Source organism: Mustela putorius, unplaced genomic scaffold (assembly GCF_011764305.1).
Source record: "Mustela putorius furo isolate JIRA1106 unplaced genomic scaffold, ASM1176430v1.1 tig00003903_pilon_pilon_pilon, whole genome shotgun sequence".
NCBI lineage: Eukaryota > Metazoa > Chordata > Mammalia > Carnivora > Mustelidae > Mustela > Mustela putorius.
The window spans coordinates 1,187,352-1,202,836 of record NW_025422051.1 but is presented as its reverse complement, the minus strand read 5'-3'; the positions used below and the strand labels follow the sequence as shown (position 1 = coordinate 1,202,836).

Below are 15,485 nucleotides of genomic sequence, written 5' to 3'. Positions count from 1 at the left end.
CCCCATTTCACAGAACAGCAAACTGAGGCACAGGAAAGGGGTACGCTGATAAGTGGCATAGCCAGGATTTGATTCCAGGTAGTCTGGCTCTTGAGTCGGTGTTCTTCCTCTCCGTGCCCCCACCCCCCCCCAGGCTTCATGCCCAGTGTGGAATTTGAACTCATGGACCTGAGATTGAGAGTCACATGCTCTACCAACTGAACTAGCCAGGAGCCCCGAGTCTGTATTCTTAACTACAGCTGCCTCTCTTCCCTCTCCCATCATCTCTTTCATTCAAATATCTACCAAGTCCTGGTGATTCTATTACTCCTATATGTCTTAAACATGCCCACTTCTTCTTATCCCTGTTACCACTTCACCAGTTCAAATCACCATAATCTTTTGCCTAGATAATCGCAGCATCTCCTCTCTTTTCTCCTTGCCTCTAGTCTTTATTCCTTCAATTGTTTTTCCATGTACCATGCAATTCTACTTCAAACCCTTCTAGTAGATAGCAGAATACTATCTATTAGATAACAGAAAGGATATATGGACACATATGTGATAAAGCAAGTATAGTGAAATTTAATGGTAGACTCTAGCATTTTATATATGTAGGTTTGAATACTTATTTGTACTATATATCTCAAACTTTAATATAATACCTAATAATATGTACTATGATATACTTATAGCAGATGGCCAATAAAATGTCATTTATAGGGGAACCTGGGTGGCTCAGTTGTTAAACATCTGCTTTTGGCTTAGGTCATGATCCCAGGGTTCTGGAATCAGGCCCCGCACCTGGCGCCCTGCTAGGCGGGAAGACTGCTTCTCCCTCTCCCACTCCTCCTGCTTGCTTTCCCTCTCTTGCTGTGTCTCTCACTGTCAAATAAACAAATAAAATCTTAAAAATGTAATTTAGATTGAAATAAGCTTTTTTATGTCTTTGAGAGTTACATCCTGTAGGCTAGAGTCCTAACTAATTCTACTATTGAGTTCAAGAAGCTGGTATGTTTGAAAATTCTCCTAATAATATAAGGAAAAAATTCTATAATTCTCTTTAGGGCAAAAGCCCAAACTTCCTACCATGGGTTACTGGGTTCTTCCTGGCCTGGGCCCTGATTTCTTTTCCAGCCTCATCTTTAGTCATTCTCTCTGCATTTCTCCTCCCTGACCCCAATGCTTTAGCCATTAATAAATGTATGTGAATATTCTATTCTGTTCTGTGAATATTCTATGCTCTGTCTTGCCTTTGGAACAACATACACTATTCAATCTGTCTGGAACAGGCCTCCTCTTTCTTAATATCCTGATTAACTCCCTCTGTTCCTTCAATCTTTTCTGAAATGGTGTTTCTGAGAATCTTTCCTTGATTTCCCCCAGATTGGGCTTGGTACACCTGCTGGGTGTTCACACCACTTTCTACTTACTTATATACTAACACTCATACTACTTTAGTAAAACTATTGTTTCTATTACTATGAACTCCATGACAGCATGAACTGTGTCATTCTTTTTTACCTACTAGTACATAAGAACAGCTCCTAGAACAGTATCTCACACATAGTAGGTAATCCAGAAGTATTTTCATATATAATTTGAATGAATGAATAAGTAAATGGCTGAATGAATTATATCCCCAGTGTCTAACACCGTTTCTAGTAAAAGCTGCTTATTGACATGTCTCTGGTCTTCAATGATCTTATGCTCATTGAGACCATGGACAATACAAAAGCTTCTCTCTGGGTTTGCCTTTTATTTCACTATGTAATAAAGCTGTTGGCTTGAATTACAGCTGGGCAGTAGTTACCTCAAATCGGGGTACATCCATTTCAACCTGTCCTCTTAGCAATGGGGTTTGTCTGGGAGTCTCACGGATCATCACACTCCATCTGAAATGAAGGTCAAGGACAGACAGATATTTAGGGCTCTGTTTTGTCACAGGCTGTCATCAATGCTTCACATAGCAAGAGAAAGGTCAAAATGTTTATGTAGTGAAGGAAGATGAGTTGTAGAGATGCCCACACTATCTCAGGTCATCTGATCTCAAATATACTACAAGTGGGGCCTCTGCCTCAGTACTTCTTAAAACCAGTGTGATGGAAAGAATTTCATCATAGGGTCAGAGGACAGTGCTTCTCAACCAGAGAGGTAACTATCAAGATCACTTCAGGTGCTTTTGTAACATAAATATGCCAGGGCCCAAGACATACTGAATAAGAGTCTTTGTGGTGGCTTCAGCTTGGTACCTTGAAAAAACTTCCCAGAATATCCTAATGGGCAGCCATAAATTAAATACTATGACCCAGCATTGACCCTATCTCTTTTCAGGAGATAGGATGGCAATACTCATTCTTCTCTAAAGCAGAGACAATCTAAGCCAATTATTTCTGAACCCTAAGTTTTTTGAGTTTCTTTGAAAAACTTATGAAGCTATAGAATGGTTTCTATACTATTCTGGAATAGAATAGAAAGATAGAAACATTCCCAAGGGGGAAAAAAATATGCTTACATAGATAATTAGCTATGCAATTTGAAGGAGGTTTACAGAACTCTTAAAATTTACCTGTGGGGCTCCTGATTTAGGATCTTTTAAGTTTGAACAGGGGCTTTAGTGATGTCTAAAAGAAACATGGTAGATCCTGACTTCCTAATAGACAAGGCCACCCAAAACTGCCCTGCACTGAAGCCAGAAAGGAATGAGGCTCTGTGAGGGAGGTTAGAATATTCATGATTGAGATGATGTAAATGAGAGTAATTGATATGGGACTGGAACAGGCACAATGACGTAATCATTCAGCCACTCACCTGTCTAGAATCCTCACACTAGCCTGCTCCACTCTGTTGAGTATGGTAATAGGTGACTTGTTTTTGTTCCAGAATGCACCCCAGCCTAGGACACGGGCCAGATCATTTCCAGTTCCAAGTGGGATGACTGCCAACTGACACTGCAAGAACAAAACAAGGAACCATTTTCAGTCAATTCTACCAAGATCCACCCATAAAAGAACCCAGAAGGTGCTCCTTGGGAAAGATAGTGGTCTAAAAACCAGTGGCAATAAGAGACTTCTGATTTTAGGAAGTGTAATAGGAAGATATTGATGCTAAGTGAACATTTTCCTGAAAAGTTTGTCACCACTTTTGGCAATGCAGAACGTATTCAGTGCAGGGAAAAGTTAGAATATGACAATATTTATAGCCATGCTTATGAAAGAGAAATATAGCCACAAATTTCCATCAAGCCTTGGCCAAAACGATAACGTGCCTCGGGAGACAAAGCTACTAAAGTCAGAAGAACAGGGAGCTAGCTATCTAGGGAGAGGGAGGAAAGTGAGAAGAAAGTTTCTGCTACTTTTGAGACTCAGGAAGGAAACTGGTGGCTTCAAGATGGATAGGAAATTGGAGTCTGAATGTGGCCTGAAGCCACTTCTTTTTTGCTTGCTCTCCTTTCCTTCAAATATTTACTTTGGGGCCTGGGGCATAAAGCACTGCTCATTCTTTCTGCTAACTCCCTCATTTCTCCTTCCCACAGAAAATGGTTTAGGTGGGAAAGCTTAGAGTGAGAATCTCCCTGTCAGGTTGACTATGAAACCAGTGGAAAACACGTGCTGTATAGATAAGGAGAGTGAAGACTAAGGACATTTTGGGATGAACAGGTCCATACCCACAGTCTCTCTAGCAATGATTGAACTGAGTCAGCAAGAACTCACCTTTTCATGTAATTCAAAGGCATCAATCAGAGATAAGACCCAGCTCACGCTGCCATCTCCACCACAAACCACAATGCGAAAGCGAGAAAAATTCTTGAACATGCATAGCCTGAAAGAAAGAGGGGAACAGGAGTCATTTCATGAACTACTAGGTTTTACAACTCTTTTCTATACTGTGCTGGGAGCTAAGGACTACTGCTTCTGCATCCTGCTAACAGGCTACCCACCTTCTTTTACTTAGCTCCTATCTCTCTGTGTACCTAACATTACAGGCAATGCTCCCATAGGCAGTCCTGGAGCTGAGGCCTTGCTTCAGCCCACCCTCTTCTATGCCTACCCTTGCTCTAGAAGCTACTCGTAACCTAGCCAAACCCACTTGCTGAGGCCCAAGAAGCCTTGTACAGTGGCCAGTGGCTTCACAGAAACCAGAGCTGAAACAGCCAGATGGTCCATAAGTAAAACAGGTCTATAGTGGAGATATATCTGTTTGGTCGCAGGAAAGAATGAGGGACAGGAAAGGTGAACAGCAATCCCCATATGCCTCTTCCCCTGAGGCCAGGAGACAGAGTTAGACTTCTTCCAACCAGGAAAGGTGGAATGAATCTGAGAGCAGAACATGAGCTTGAAGGGATTTCTGGGAGAGGGCTAAAAATCCTCCAACTAGCCAACCCCCAATTCTCTGAAGTTATGTGTCTGCATCCTGACTTGATTGTGCCCAGGTACTAGAACTGATTCCAGAAACCCTTACTCTAAAATGTATAGTTCGAAGAGTCCCTTCTATATACTCAACTGTATCCTTTAGCTCATGCTTACCCGGCTTCAGGTCCACCCTTTGACAGGTCAAAAACTTGAGACGGGTTAAGGTACTGTTTGAATTTTCGGAGGAAGACGATCCCTTGGTGATCGCCGCTTTTGGAGTTGATGAAGATGAGAAGGGGACATGAACAGGCTGATGACCAATTGAGGTTCCAGAAGTCTGAAGACACTACTAATTGGCCTGATACATGCACACAACAAAAAGAAAAGGAGAAGAAAGAAAAGGGCCATTGAGATGGAAGTAAGAGATGACTTGACATCACATTTTGCAAAGACTTTTTAAAAACAGCTTTATTGAGGTATAATTGATAAACAAAGAATGGCACATATTTAATATATACAATTTAATGGGTTTAGATATATACAAACACCCATGATACAATCACCACAAGCAAGGCAAAAAGACATATCCAAAAACTCTCAGAGTTTCCTTATGCTCTAGTCTGCTGAGACTGAGAAGCAGAGGAGAATTCAGAGCACAACCCAAAGGGGCTCTCATTTAATGTCTGCCCAAGCTGTTGCCAGGCAAACAACATTTGCTGAGCAATTACTACATGCCAATCATCATGCTAGATACTTCTAGGGGTATAGCTCCTGTCCTCCAGCTGGGGAAACAGACTTATACACAGTAGTATGTTGGAACACAAAGATTAAGGAAATTGGTGCCACAATGAGGGATTAATAAAACACCATGGGGAACTGAAGAAGGAGAGGATTGAAAGCTGGAGAGGAGGATCAGAATACCAATTAGTTCTCTCTTTGCCTGGGATAGTTCAGTTCTCACAGTGAGAGGATATCAGGTAAGGAGAGAGGAGGGGGGGAAAGGCTGTCTTTTAGACAGCAGTTAATGACAGAGAACATATCAGTGTGGGAGGAAGAAGGGAAATTTAATCACCCCTCCAAGGCTCTGGCAGGGCAATCCCAGTTATCACACCAACTTTCAGGGGAAAAAAGACTATAGGGAAATTGTCTGAACAAGAGAGAGTCTTTTAATAATTCCTAACTCTGAAGTTCCCTATAGGGAAGTGAAGTTATAGCAGCCTAAATTGTCAGTGCCTGCCAGCTCATGCTGAGCCTTTGAGCCTGTTGGCAGGGAGACAGGCAGTGAGCAATGGCCCCCTAGGAGATGAGACAAATCGTGAGCCCCTAAACTCTGAGCTTTGGCTTGCCAGGGATACCCCAGCAAAAATAAATGCAAAGGGCAAACGTTATATGGCTCACTCCTGAATTGTGTATGATGTCCCATTTGTTGTAATTGGGGTGAAAGTGAGCCTGGAGGAATACTGCAGTCATGAGTAGATTTCATGGATGTTTTGCCTGGAAAAACTTAAAGCAGTCTTCCTCTATGGGCCAATTCCTACTCACTGGCCAGTAGAACTTGAAGGCATCCTTAGCCAGTTAGCCAGTCAGGCACCAAATTTTCAGGGCTTGTTAGTACTCACAGCTACAAGGGGAGTCTGCCATGTTCCTTCAGTAGCATATCTTGGAAATAGTTACTCTCCCTGAACACATTACCTGAAGGTAGTACCCTTTTCAATATTTGTTTTACAAAAGGTAGTATGTTGATGCAATGTTAGTTAAGACATTAATTCATTCATTCAACAAACATGTATTGAGGGCATTCTCTGTGCTTGTCCTTCTTATGTTCTGAGAATACAGTGGTGGGCAAGATAGAAATAGTTTCTGCTCTTGTGGAACTTATATTCTAATGGTGGAAAGCACAACAAAACAAAGTAATATAGAAAAGAACATGATATGAAGAAAAAGAAGTAAGGGAAACAGGATAGAGACTAAAGGGGTTGTTATTTTAGATGGGATGGTCAGGGACAGCTTCTCTAGGGAGGTGACATTTGAGATGAGACTTGAATGAAGTAAAAAAGTGAGCAATGCATATATGGGGGGGGGGAGAGTTTTGGGAGCAGAAGAAAGAATAAGTGGTAGGACCCAGAGAAGGGAGAATGTCTGGGGTATCTGAGGGCCACTGAACAGAATGGCATGACTATTGTGGAGTGAGTGAGGGGCAGACTGGCAGAAATGAGGTCAGAGAGATGGCAGAACCACACAAAATGACAATGAGATGTGAGGAAGCAGTTAAAAAATCAGGGTGAGACTGTTTAGTATAGTACAAAACATTAGGGGTCAGGTCATAAGATATATGAAGAAAATCATCAAAAAAGGCCATACCTTTTAATTTTTATTTTACTTATTTTTTCTTTTCTTTTTTTAAAAAAGATTTTGTTTATTTTTTGGACATGGAGAGAGACACGGAGAGAGAGGGAACACAAGCAGGGGGTGTGGGAGAGGGAGAAGCAGTCTTCCCACTGAGCAGGGAGCCCAGTGCGGGCCTTGATCCCAGGATCCCGGGATCATGACCTGAGCCAAAAGCAGATGCTTAATGACTGAACCACCCAGGCACCCCTTATTTTTTTCTTAAGGAGAGAGGGCATGTGCACACACATGGGTGGGGTAGTGTGTATGAGGAAAGAACAGAGGGAGAGGGAGAGAGAGAATCTTAAGTAGTCTCCGTGCCCAGGATGGAGACATACTTCACAACATGGAGATCATGACCTGAGCCAAAATCAAGATTTAGACACTTAACCAACTGAGCCACCTTACACGCTCCTAAAAAAAGTAGTAACGTTTTATGTGCTTGCTCCTCATCCAACCAGCAATGCAGGGATCAACTCATGGCCTGGCCTCAAGCTTACCTCTTCTTTGTTTGAGAAGCTGATTCTGCTCTGAGCTTCCTTTCCTTATTCAGCAACCTTCTGCTAACAACCTCCAGGGGATCATGTGACTTTGGGTATGTACTCCAGTGAAAAGATTTATGGAAACAGGTTGCTGCCAACATCTAGAGAAACTGTGAGCTATGCTTAGAAGCAAGGACTCCCCCTGCCAGAGGTCCTGGAATAGACCTATCTATGCCCAGTGATTTTTTTTTTTAAAGATTTTATTTTTATTTTATTTGACAGAGAGAGAGATCACAAGTAGGCAGAGAGGCAGGCAGAGACAGAGGGGGAAGCAGGCTCTCTCGATCCCAGGACACTGAGATCATGACCTGAGCTGAAGGCAGCGGCTTAATCCACTGAGCCACCCAGGCGCCCCTGCCCAGTGATTTTTAACAGATGGGTTAGTCCCTTTCTAGAGGGGAGGCAGCAGTGGCACTGAGACCAACTACTGTGAGCTGTTTGGACCTCTGTTTCCTTATCTGCATAGTGGGCCGTTTGAAAAACTAACTTGTTTCCCAGTGTTGAGATGAAAATGAGATAGGAGCTACATTGATAAGAAAAAGAAATATAAATTGTTTCTTAAAGGTGAAAAGATGACCAAACTCATTCATAAATGAGAAATATACTGATTAAAACCAGGCCATAGTACCATTTTTTTCTTACCCAGAAAACTGGCCAAAAAAAAAAAAAATAGATGATACACTTGATTGAGGAAGACAGAAAATATGAACTCTTACTGAGGGTGGATGTGCAAAGTGACACAAGCCCTATGGGGGGCAATCTGATAGCATCTATGAAAATTATAAATGCTTATGCATTATGGCCCAGTAATTACACTTCTGGGAATTTTTCCTATAGATTTATATGTAAAATGACCTGCATGAGATTGTTCATTGCAACATTGTTGTAATAGCAAGAGACCGAAAACTTTGAAATTAGAGGACTGCTCAAATAAATTATGGTATATATTCATATAATAGAGTATCTTGTAGCTGTAAAAAGGAATGAGGAAGCAATCTTCTGTTGATCAAAAAGATCTCCAAAATATGCTGTGAAGGAAAAAGAGAAGCAAGGTTCAGAGGAATGTGTATAGTATTAAAAAGGGAAGGGATAAAAATATATGTTTATATTTAGTAGTATATACAGGAAGAAATACTAGAAGCTATTCAATAAACTAATGGCAGCAATCAACTTTTTGTGAGTGGGGATTGGATGGGGCTATGGGAGACTGAGAAGATTGAGAGAAAGGATAGTAAGTTTTTACTAAACATGTGCATATGTGTTTCTATTTTAAAAAGTTTGAACCATGTGACTATATTAACTAATCAAGAATTAAATTAAATAAGAAAAATAATTATGTTAATATTATATATAAATTACATAGCCATGAAGTTGTAGCTGAAATCATTTGTAGATCCATTTGGCAGCTTGGAGCATGGGCAGTCTTCTGCAGTGTACTTCTACAACAGAATGCAGCTGTGTGCCACAGCTGGTTGCCCTCCAGATTTATTCACTAACCTACAGCAAACATCTTAACTTCTCTGGGTGTTCATTTCTACATATGTATAATAGCATCATGTTGCAATGATTAATAAAATGATCCAGGATGGGGGTGGAAAACTGAGATAAAAAGAAAATTCTGTAATTAAGCCAACTTAAACTTCAGTGTCAAACCTAATTTGGTCACAGATGGGAAGACAAGAGGAAGAAGTGCTGGCAGAAAGCTATCCCTAGGAGAAGACAGGGACAGCAACATCTAGCATTTCCCCAGAGCATCTGAATTCGAGGAAGGCCAAGTTTGTCAAGGGAATCTTGTGAAGAAGGTGACAAAATTGTGTGGCATTGTGGGCTGGAATGTAGCAATATTAGGCAGATTCATAACCAGGTAAGTGTGCCCACAAAGTTGCTTTTGAATAGACTGATGTTAATTGTAGGGGGGTGTCCTCTACTGTTTTAATCAACAATTCAAATGAAAACATAGAAGACTTCTCAACTCTGAAGTACTCAAAGCTGGAGGGAAAGTTATTGGATGACAGAAAAAGGATTGAATGGGGTTCCTAGGTGGCTCAGTCATTAAGCGTCTGCCTTCAGCCCAGGTGATGATCCCAGTGTCCTCAGATCGAGCCCCATATCAGGCTATCTGTTTGGCGGGAAGCCTGCTTCTCCCTCCCCACTCTCTCTGCTTGTGTTCTCTCGCTGTGTCTCTTTTTCTGTCAAATAAATAAATAAAATATTTAAAAAAATAGAATAAAGATTGTAAAATAACCTCAAAGGGCGGATAGGTCAAAGTCAACAAGATGAAAATGGGATAAATGTGAAGCCAGGATTTTTAGTACCAAGGACATAAATCATACTGGAATAGGACAATACGAACTTGGTTTGGCAGCATCAAGTGTGAAAAGGGCTTAGAAGATTTAAGTTGACTTTAAACTCCAGATGGCTCAGCAGCCTGAAAGAGCTTTTCTTTTTTTTTTTTTTTTAAGATTTTATTTATTTATTTGGCAGACAGAGATCACAAGTAGGCAGAGAGGCAGGCAGAGAGAGAGGAGGAAGCAGGCTCCCTGCCGAGCAGATAGCCCGATGCGGGGCTCGATCCCAGGACCCTGGGATCATGACCTGAGCTGAAAGCAGAGGTTTTAACCCACTGAGCCACCTGAGCTGAAAGCAGAGGTTTTAACCACTGAGCCACCCAGGCGCCCCCTGAAAGAGCTTTTCAAGAAAAATCTCATGCTTCTTTGAGCTGCATTAATACAAGCACAGTGCCGCAAAACAGGGGGTGTATAGTTTCTCTCAAATTTGTTCAGTTCATACCACAGAAGGATGTTAAATTAGCATAAGGATGGCTTACCAATCTTCTTCCTGTATTTTAAAACTATCTTTAACAAATGTTAGTTCATCTAACCCTCACAATGCACCTGAGTACAACTGTTATTGAAAGAAAGTCTCTCAAGAGTGAGATTCAATTGGATCAAGAATGTAGATGACTTGAAAGAAAGGCTCGAAACTAACTCATAGGGCATTAGATGAGATACTACACAAAAAGAATAGCTTAGCTCAGGTACTTCTAAGCGATATTATGTCATTGGTGGAAAGCAAAAGAAAGTAGCAATGCCTTTAGTTGATGATCTATAACAAGAATAAGAAGTGATGCATGAAGCACTGGGTGTAATACACAATGAATCGTGGAATACTACATCAAAAACTAATGATGTACTGTATGGCGACTAACACAACGTAAAAAATAAAGTTAGAAATAAAGAAAAGAAAAAATTCTTGTTAAAGAACAAAATAAAACAAAAGAATAAGAAGAGATATAGGATAAAAAAAACAAACAAACCCCCCCAAAACCGAAATTCCATAAGGACAAGAAGCACAAAGACCTTTGGGCTAATTATAAAGAAGAGTTTGCAGCCTCTTTATACCTATTTGGGGTGATTGGTGGGATGCTGAGATGGGCATCCTTCATTCTGCTTAGACATCTTCCCTAGGTTCCCCACTGGTGTGAGCAAAGTCTCAGATTTCAGGACTAGATTGACTTTCATGGCAGCTTGAGTTTGTTTGGGTGACTAATTTGCTACTTTTTCTCTTCTATCAATCCCATTTCCCCCCAGTCTCTTCTTTTTTCTATCCAGCCAAACATCTCTTATTTACCAAGTCATCCACTTCAACACCTCTCTAGTTAACTGTCTGGTAGATGACTTATGTGGGTAAATATTTGAGTAGATCTGAGAATAATATATGCATGCACCTCTGAGTGAAGTTAGCTTTGTGTCTATGCATGTCATTATGGGAACATATGAACATGCTTGCTTGAAGAAAACTGTGTGAATGGTTCATTCTTTGTACCAATGTCTATCTGGATGTATCTGTATTAGGGTTGGAAAATGAACTGGGAGAGACTAGAGTGTATCTCAGTGTGTATATATGTGGGTGCACACATGTGCACATGTGCTATGTCTAGTTATAAAACTCCGTTGTAATAATTACAGAATCCTTGCCCCCTTCAGTTCTCTGACTGAAGAAACTACAAACTCTTCTTTCTTTTCTTTGCTGTCAGCCAATGCTAGCTCTTCTTTGATGACAAAGTGGGCAGCAAGCATCAATATGGGGAAAATTTTTAAGTCAATGAAATGCTGGTTCACTAATCACATCCAGACAAGTGGACATCCCACATGTCAGAGATGGGTAAATTAGTATATTAGTGAAATATAAGTGAAAACACTCCAGGCAGGGTTTGAACTTTAGCTCTAGTAAGTAAAATTGACCATATATAGAGTGAAGCTAACTACACAAACCGAAATTAATGGGCAGTGTATCTCTCTGCTGGCTTTGTAAAACAGTAGTGTCAGTTGGTAAATATATTAGACTTCTAAATTCTTTAGTGTTCGTAAAATAGGTCAGCTCTTTTTAGCTGTGATATGTGATTTTGATCTTCACAGTACCCATTACTTAATAATGAGTAATATAGAAGCAAATGAACAATTAAATGGCAAAAAGGAGAGTCCCTTTAAAGAAAAAGTGGGGAAGGGGAGGTATATTCAAAAAGGTATTGTCAGCGATGGCTAGAGTGAAATATCCTTGTGGGGGTCTACAGTTTTCATTAGGCTAGAAGACTAGTGATTTAATTTGTTGTCCTTTGGGGCTATGTTTCTTGATATTCAAGCCCTTTACGTATTATCACTTATCCTCCCAATACATAGTTATCATTCCCAATTAGATGTGGAAAGGGAAGCTCAGAGTATGTAAGTGACTTACTCAAGGTCACCTAGCTAGTAAGTGACTAAAACTCATGGTTGCTTGGCCTTTGTTTTTTTCCTTTACATCATGTTGTTTCTAAGTCTCATCATTATTTAATAATAAAGACAAACACGAACTGGACAAAACATCCCTCTGCTTTGCCCCTGTTTTATCTGTTCTAACATCTCTAGACCTTCTGAGAGAAGACTCTATAGAAAGCTTACTCTTGCTGCATTTATTTCATTTCTGCCTCCTTTCTATGCAGCATCTTGCAATTAGTTGACTGTCCTAATATTTTCTGATCTCCAAGTGTCTCCAAGTGTAACTCCTTTGGTGCTTACCATATGCTACCTTAATCTATATATTGTCATACTATATCAATATCCTGGGTCAACAATAGCCATAAGCTCTGGAAATGTTCTTATATTGGATCTCTTTGTAGCCTTTCAGCACCTTAGGAAAGAATTCTCAATAAATCACTTGAGTTTAGGAATTGACAAAGCATCAACAGAGCATGCTGGGGCAATAATCATGCTAGTTTCAGATTTGGAGTCAACCTTGGTGTTAGTTTCCATTCTAAAAATAATATGACCTGGGCCTTTATGTATTTCTTCCTTGCCCACCTGGATGCAAGCAAACTTATTTTATGGATTATCTAGTGTCTGAAAATCATGAAAAACTGAAATCAAGTCTGATAATTCAGGAATAATTGAGACAAAGCCTACAGAGAACATGCCCACATACATATATGCCATAAACATCAACAGTCATTATCCCAAAGGTCTAAAAAGAAACATGAGCTGTCTCTACATATATACACATTTCTACTTCTCCATTTACTGGTTGAAAATAATAATTTAATTAAAATTAATTTTAAAATTTCCCCAGTCTTATCACCTTTCCTCCTTCCCCAGTGAAATACATTCTGAGGTTAAAATTTGGGTACTCACCATCTCCTTTAGGGTCGCTGAGGGCAGTGGGAGGAATGACTGATGTTCGATGACTTCCAAACCAGCATTCCTTGGAAAACCGTCCCCGGCAGTCATCATGCACCTGAAACGACAAGAGAAGAACAGAGAAAAAAAGGGAGGGGAGAGAAAAGGATACAATTGATTAGTCTTGAGTTCCAGTTCCAAGATTTGAGTCCCCAGTGTTAACATCTCCCTTTCTGAGATTTGGTGCCATACACATTCCCCTGACTCAAACTGGACACACCCTTCCCAACTTCAGCATGCACTATCCTGAAGGTGGGCTCTGAACTCTGTTCCTTTCAAAGGTGGCTTTCAGAAGATACCCATCATAGGCATTAAGAAGATAGTAGCCATAGGGCACAATCTTAGTGGCCTACAGAATAGGAACTTACTTGCATTTTAAGAATACTAATCCTGTTGATATGCTATTACGCTTCAATCCTTACAACAACTCTGTATGGTAGGGAACATATTATTAGGTTCATTTTAGAAATGAGGATACAAAAGGTTGGAGAGGTGAAGAATCTTGCTCAAGGTCAAACAGCTGGGAAGTGGCAGAACTGAGATTCTGCTGCCTTTCCCACAAGTGGTCATATTTCCCAAATTTCTGATATTTTTAGGTACCATTTCCTAGACAATTTCACAGTTCTTAGAGGACATGAACCTGGCTTGATTGCACAAAAGCAATTAAAAGAGAGCCAGAAGACAACCAGAGTTGTCTCTCTCTCTCTCTTTTTTTTTTAATTGAGACATAATTGACATATAACATTTTATTAGTTCCAGGTGTACAACATAATGATTTGATATTTATATATATTACAAAATGATCACCACAGTAAGTGTAGTTAATATCTGTCACCATACATAATTACAGTTTTTTCTTGCGATGGGAAATTTTAAGGTCTATACTCTTAGCAACTTAGAAATAGGCAAAACAGCGTATTAACTATAGTCACTATGGTGTTCATGATATCCTGATGACTTATTTATTTTATAACTGGAATTTTGTATCTTTTTTTTAAAGATTTTATTTATTTATTTTCTATAGAGAGATCACAAGTAGACAGAGAGGTAGGCAGAGAGAGAGAGAGAGGGAAGCAGGCTCCCTGCCGAGCAAAGAGCCCGATGCGGGACTCGATCCCAGGACCCTGAGATCATGACCTGAGCTGAAGGCAGTGGCTTAGCCCACTGAGCCACCCAGGCGCCCGGAATTTTGTATCTTTTGACCACCTTCACCTATTTTGCCCATTTCCCCCCTCTGCATATGCATGAGCTCATTTTTTAAAAAGTTCATATATATGTAAGACCATATAGTATTTCTCATTCTCTGTCTGACTCATATTATGTAGCATAATGCCCTAAGGTCCATCCATGTTGTTGTAAATGGCAAGATTTCCTTCATTTTTAGGGCTGAAAAATATTCCATTGCATATACATCTACCACATTTTCTTCATTCATACAGCACTTATGTTGTGTCCATATCTTGCTACTTAATGTTGTTTTCATATCTTGACTATTGTAAATGGTTGTTTCAGTGAACATGAAGGTGCCTATATGATTTTGAACTAGTGTTTTCATTTTTCTCAGATAAATACACAGAAATTGAATTGCTAGGTCAAATAGTAGTTCTGTTTTTAATTTTTAAAGGAAAGTCTGCACTGTTTTCAATAGTAGTTGCACCAATTTACATTCCTACTGACAGTGCATGAGGTTTCCCTTTTCTTCATATCCTCATCAACATTTATTTCTTCTCTTTTTGATAATAGCTATTCTAACAGGTGTGAAGTGATATCTTATTGTGGCTTTGATTTTCATTTCCCTGATGATCATAGATGTTCAGTACTTTTCATATACCTGTTTACCATCTGTATGTCTTCCTTAGAAAAATGTCTATTCAGATTCTTTGCCCATTTTCTTTTTTTTTAAATTTTTTATTTTTTATAAACATATATTTTTATCCCCAGGGGTACAGGTCTGTGAATCGCCAGGTTTACACACTTCACAGCACTCACCAAAGCACATACCCTCCCCAATATCCATAACCCCTCCCCCTTCTCCCAACCCCCCTCCCCCCAGTAACTCTCAGTTTGTTTTGTGAGATTAAGAGTCACTTATGGTTTGTCTCCCTCCCAATCCCCTCTTGTTTCATTTATTCTTCTCCTACCCCCTTAAGCCCCCATGTTGCATCACCACTTCCTCATATCAGGGAGGTCATATGATAGTTGTCTTTCTCCGCTTGACTTATTTCGCTAAGCATGATACGCTCTAGTTCCATCCACATTGTCACAAATGGCAAGATTTCATTTCTTTTGATGGCTGCATAGTATTCCATTGTGTATATATACCACATCTTCTTGATCCATTCATCTGTTGATGGACATCTAGGTTCTTTCCATAGTTTGGCTATTGTGGACATTGCTGCTATGAACATTCGGGTGTACGTGCCCCTTCGGATCACTACGTTTGTATCTTTAGGGTAAATACCCAGTAGTGCAATTGCTGGGTCATAGGTCTTTGCCCATTTTCTAATTGGATTGTT

At 40.1% G+C, this 15,485-nt stretch overlaps 1 protein-coding gene across 1 annotated transcript in view; it reads right to left on the bottom strand.

Annotated features, from left to right (window-relative positions):
* Positions 1–15,485, bottom strand: part of DGKK (diacylglycerol kinase kappa) — a 163,658-nt gene that overhangs the window by 41,047 nt on the left and 107,126 nt on the right. Inside the window, exons 8-12 of the mRNA XM_004755125.3 lie at positions 12,925–13,027; positions 4,506–4,689; positions 3,693–3,801; positions 2,791–2,930; positions 1,793–1,874 (exon numbers count right to left, since the gene is read on the bottom strand). Of these exons, the coding sequence (XP_004755182.1) occupies positions 1,793–1,874; positions 2,791–2,930; positions 3,693–3,801; positions 4,506–4,689; positions 12,925–13,027 (618 nt within the window). The remainder of the gene's footprint in view (positions 1–1,792; positions 1,875–2,790; positions 2,931–3,692; positions 3,802–4,505; positions 4,690–12,924; positions 13,028–15,485) is intronic.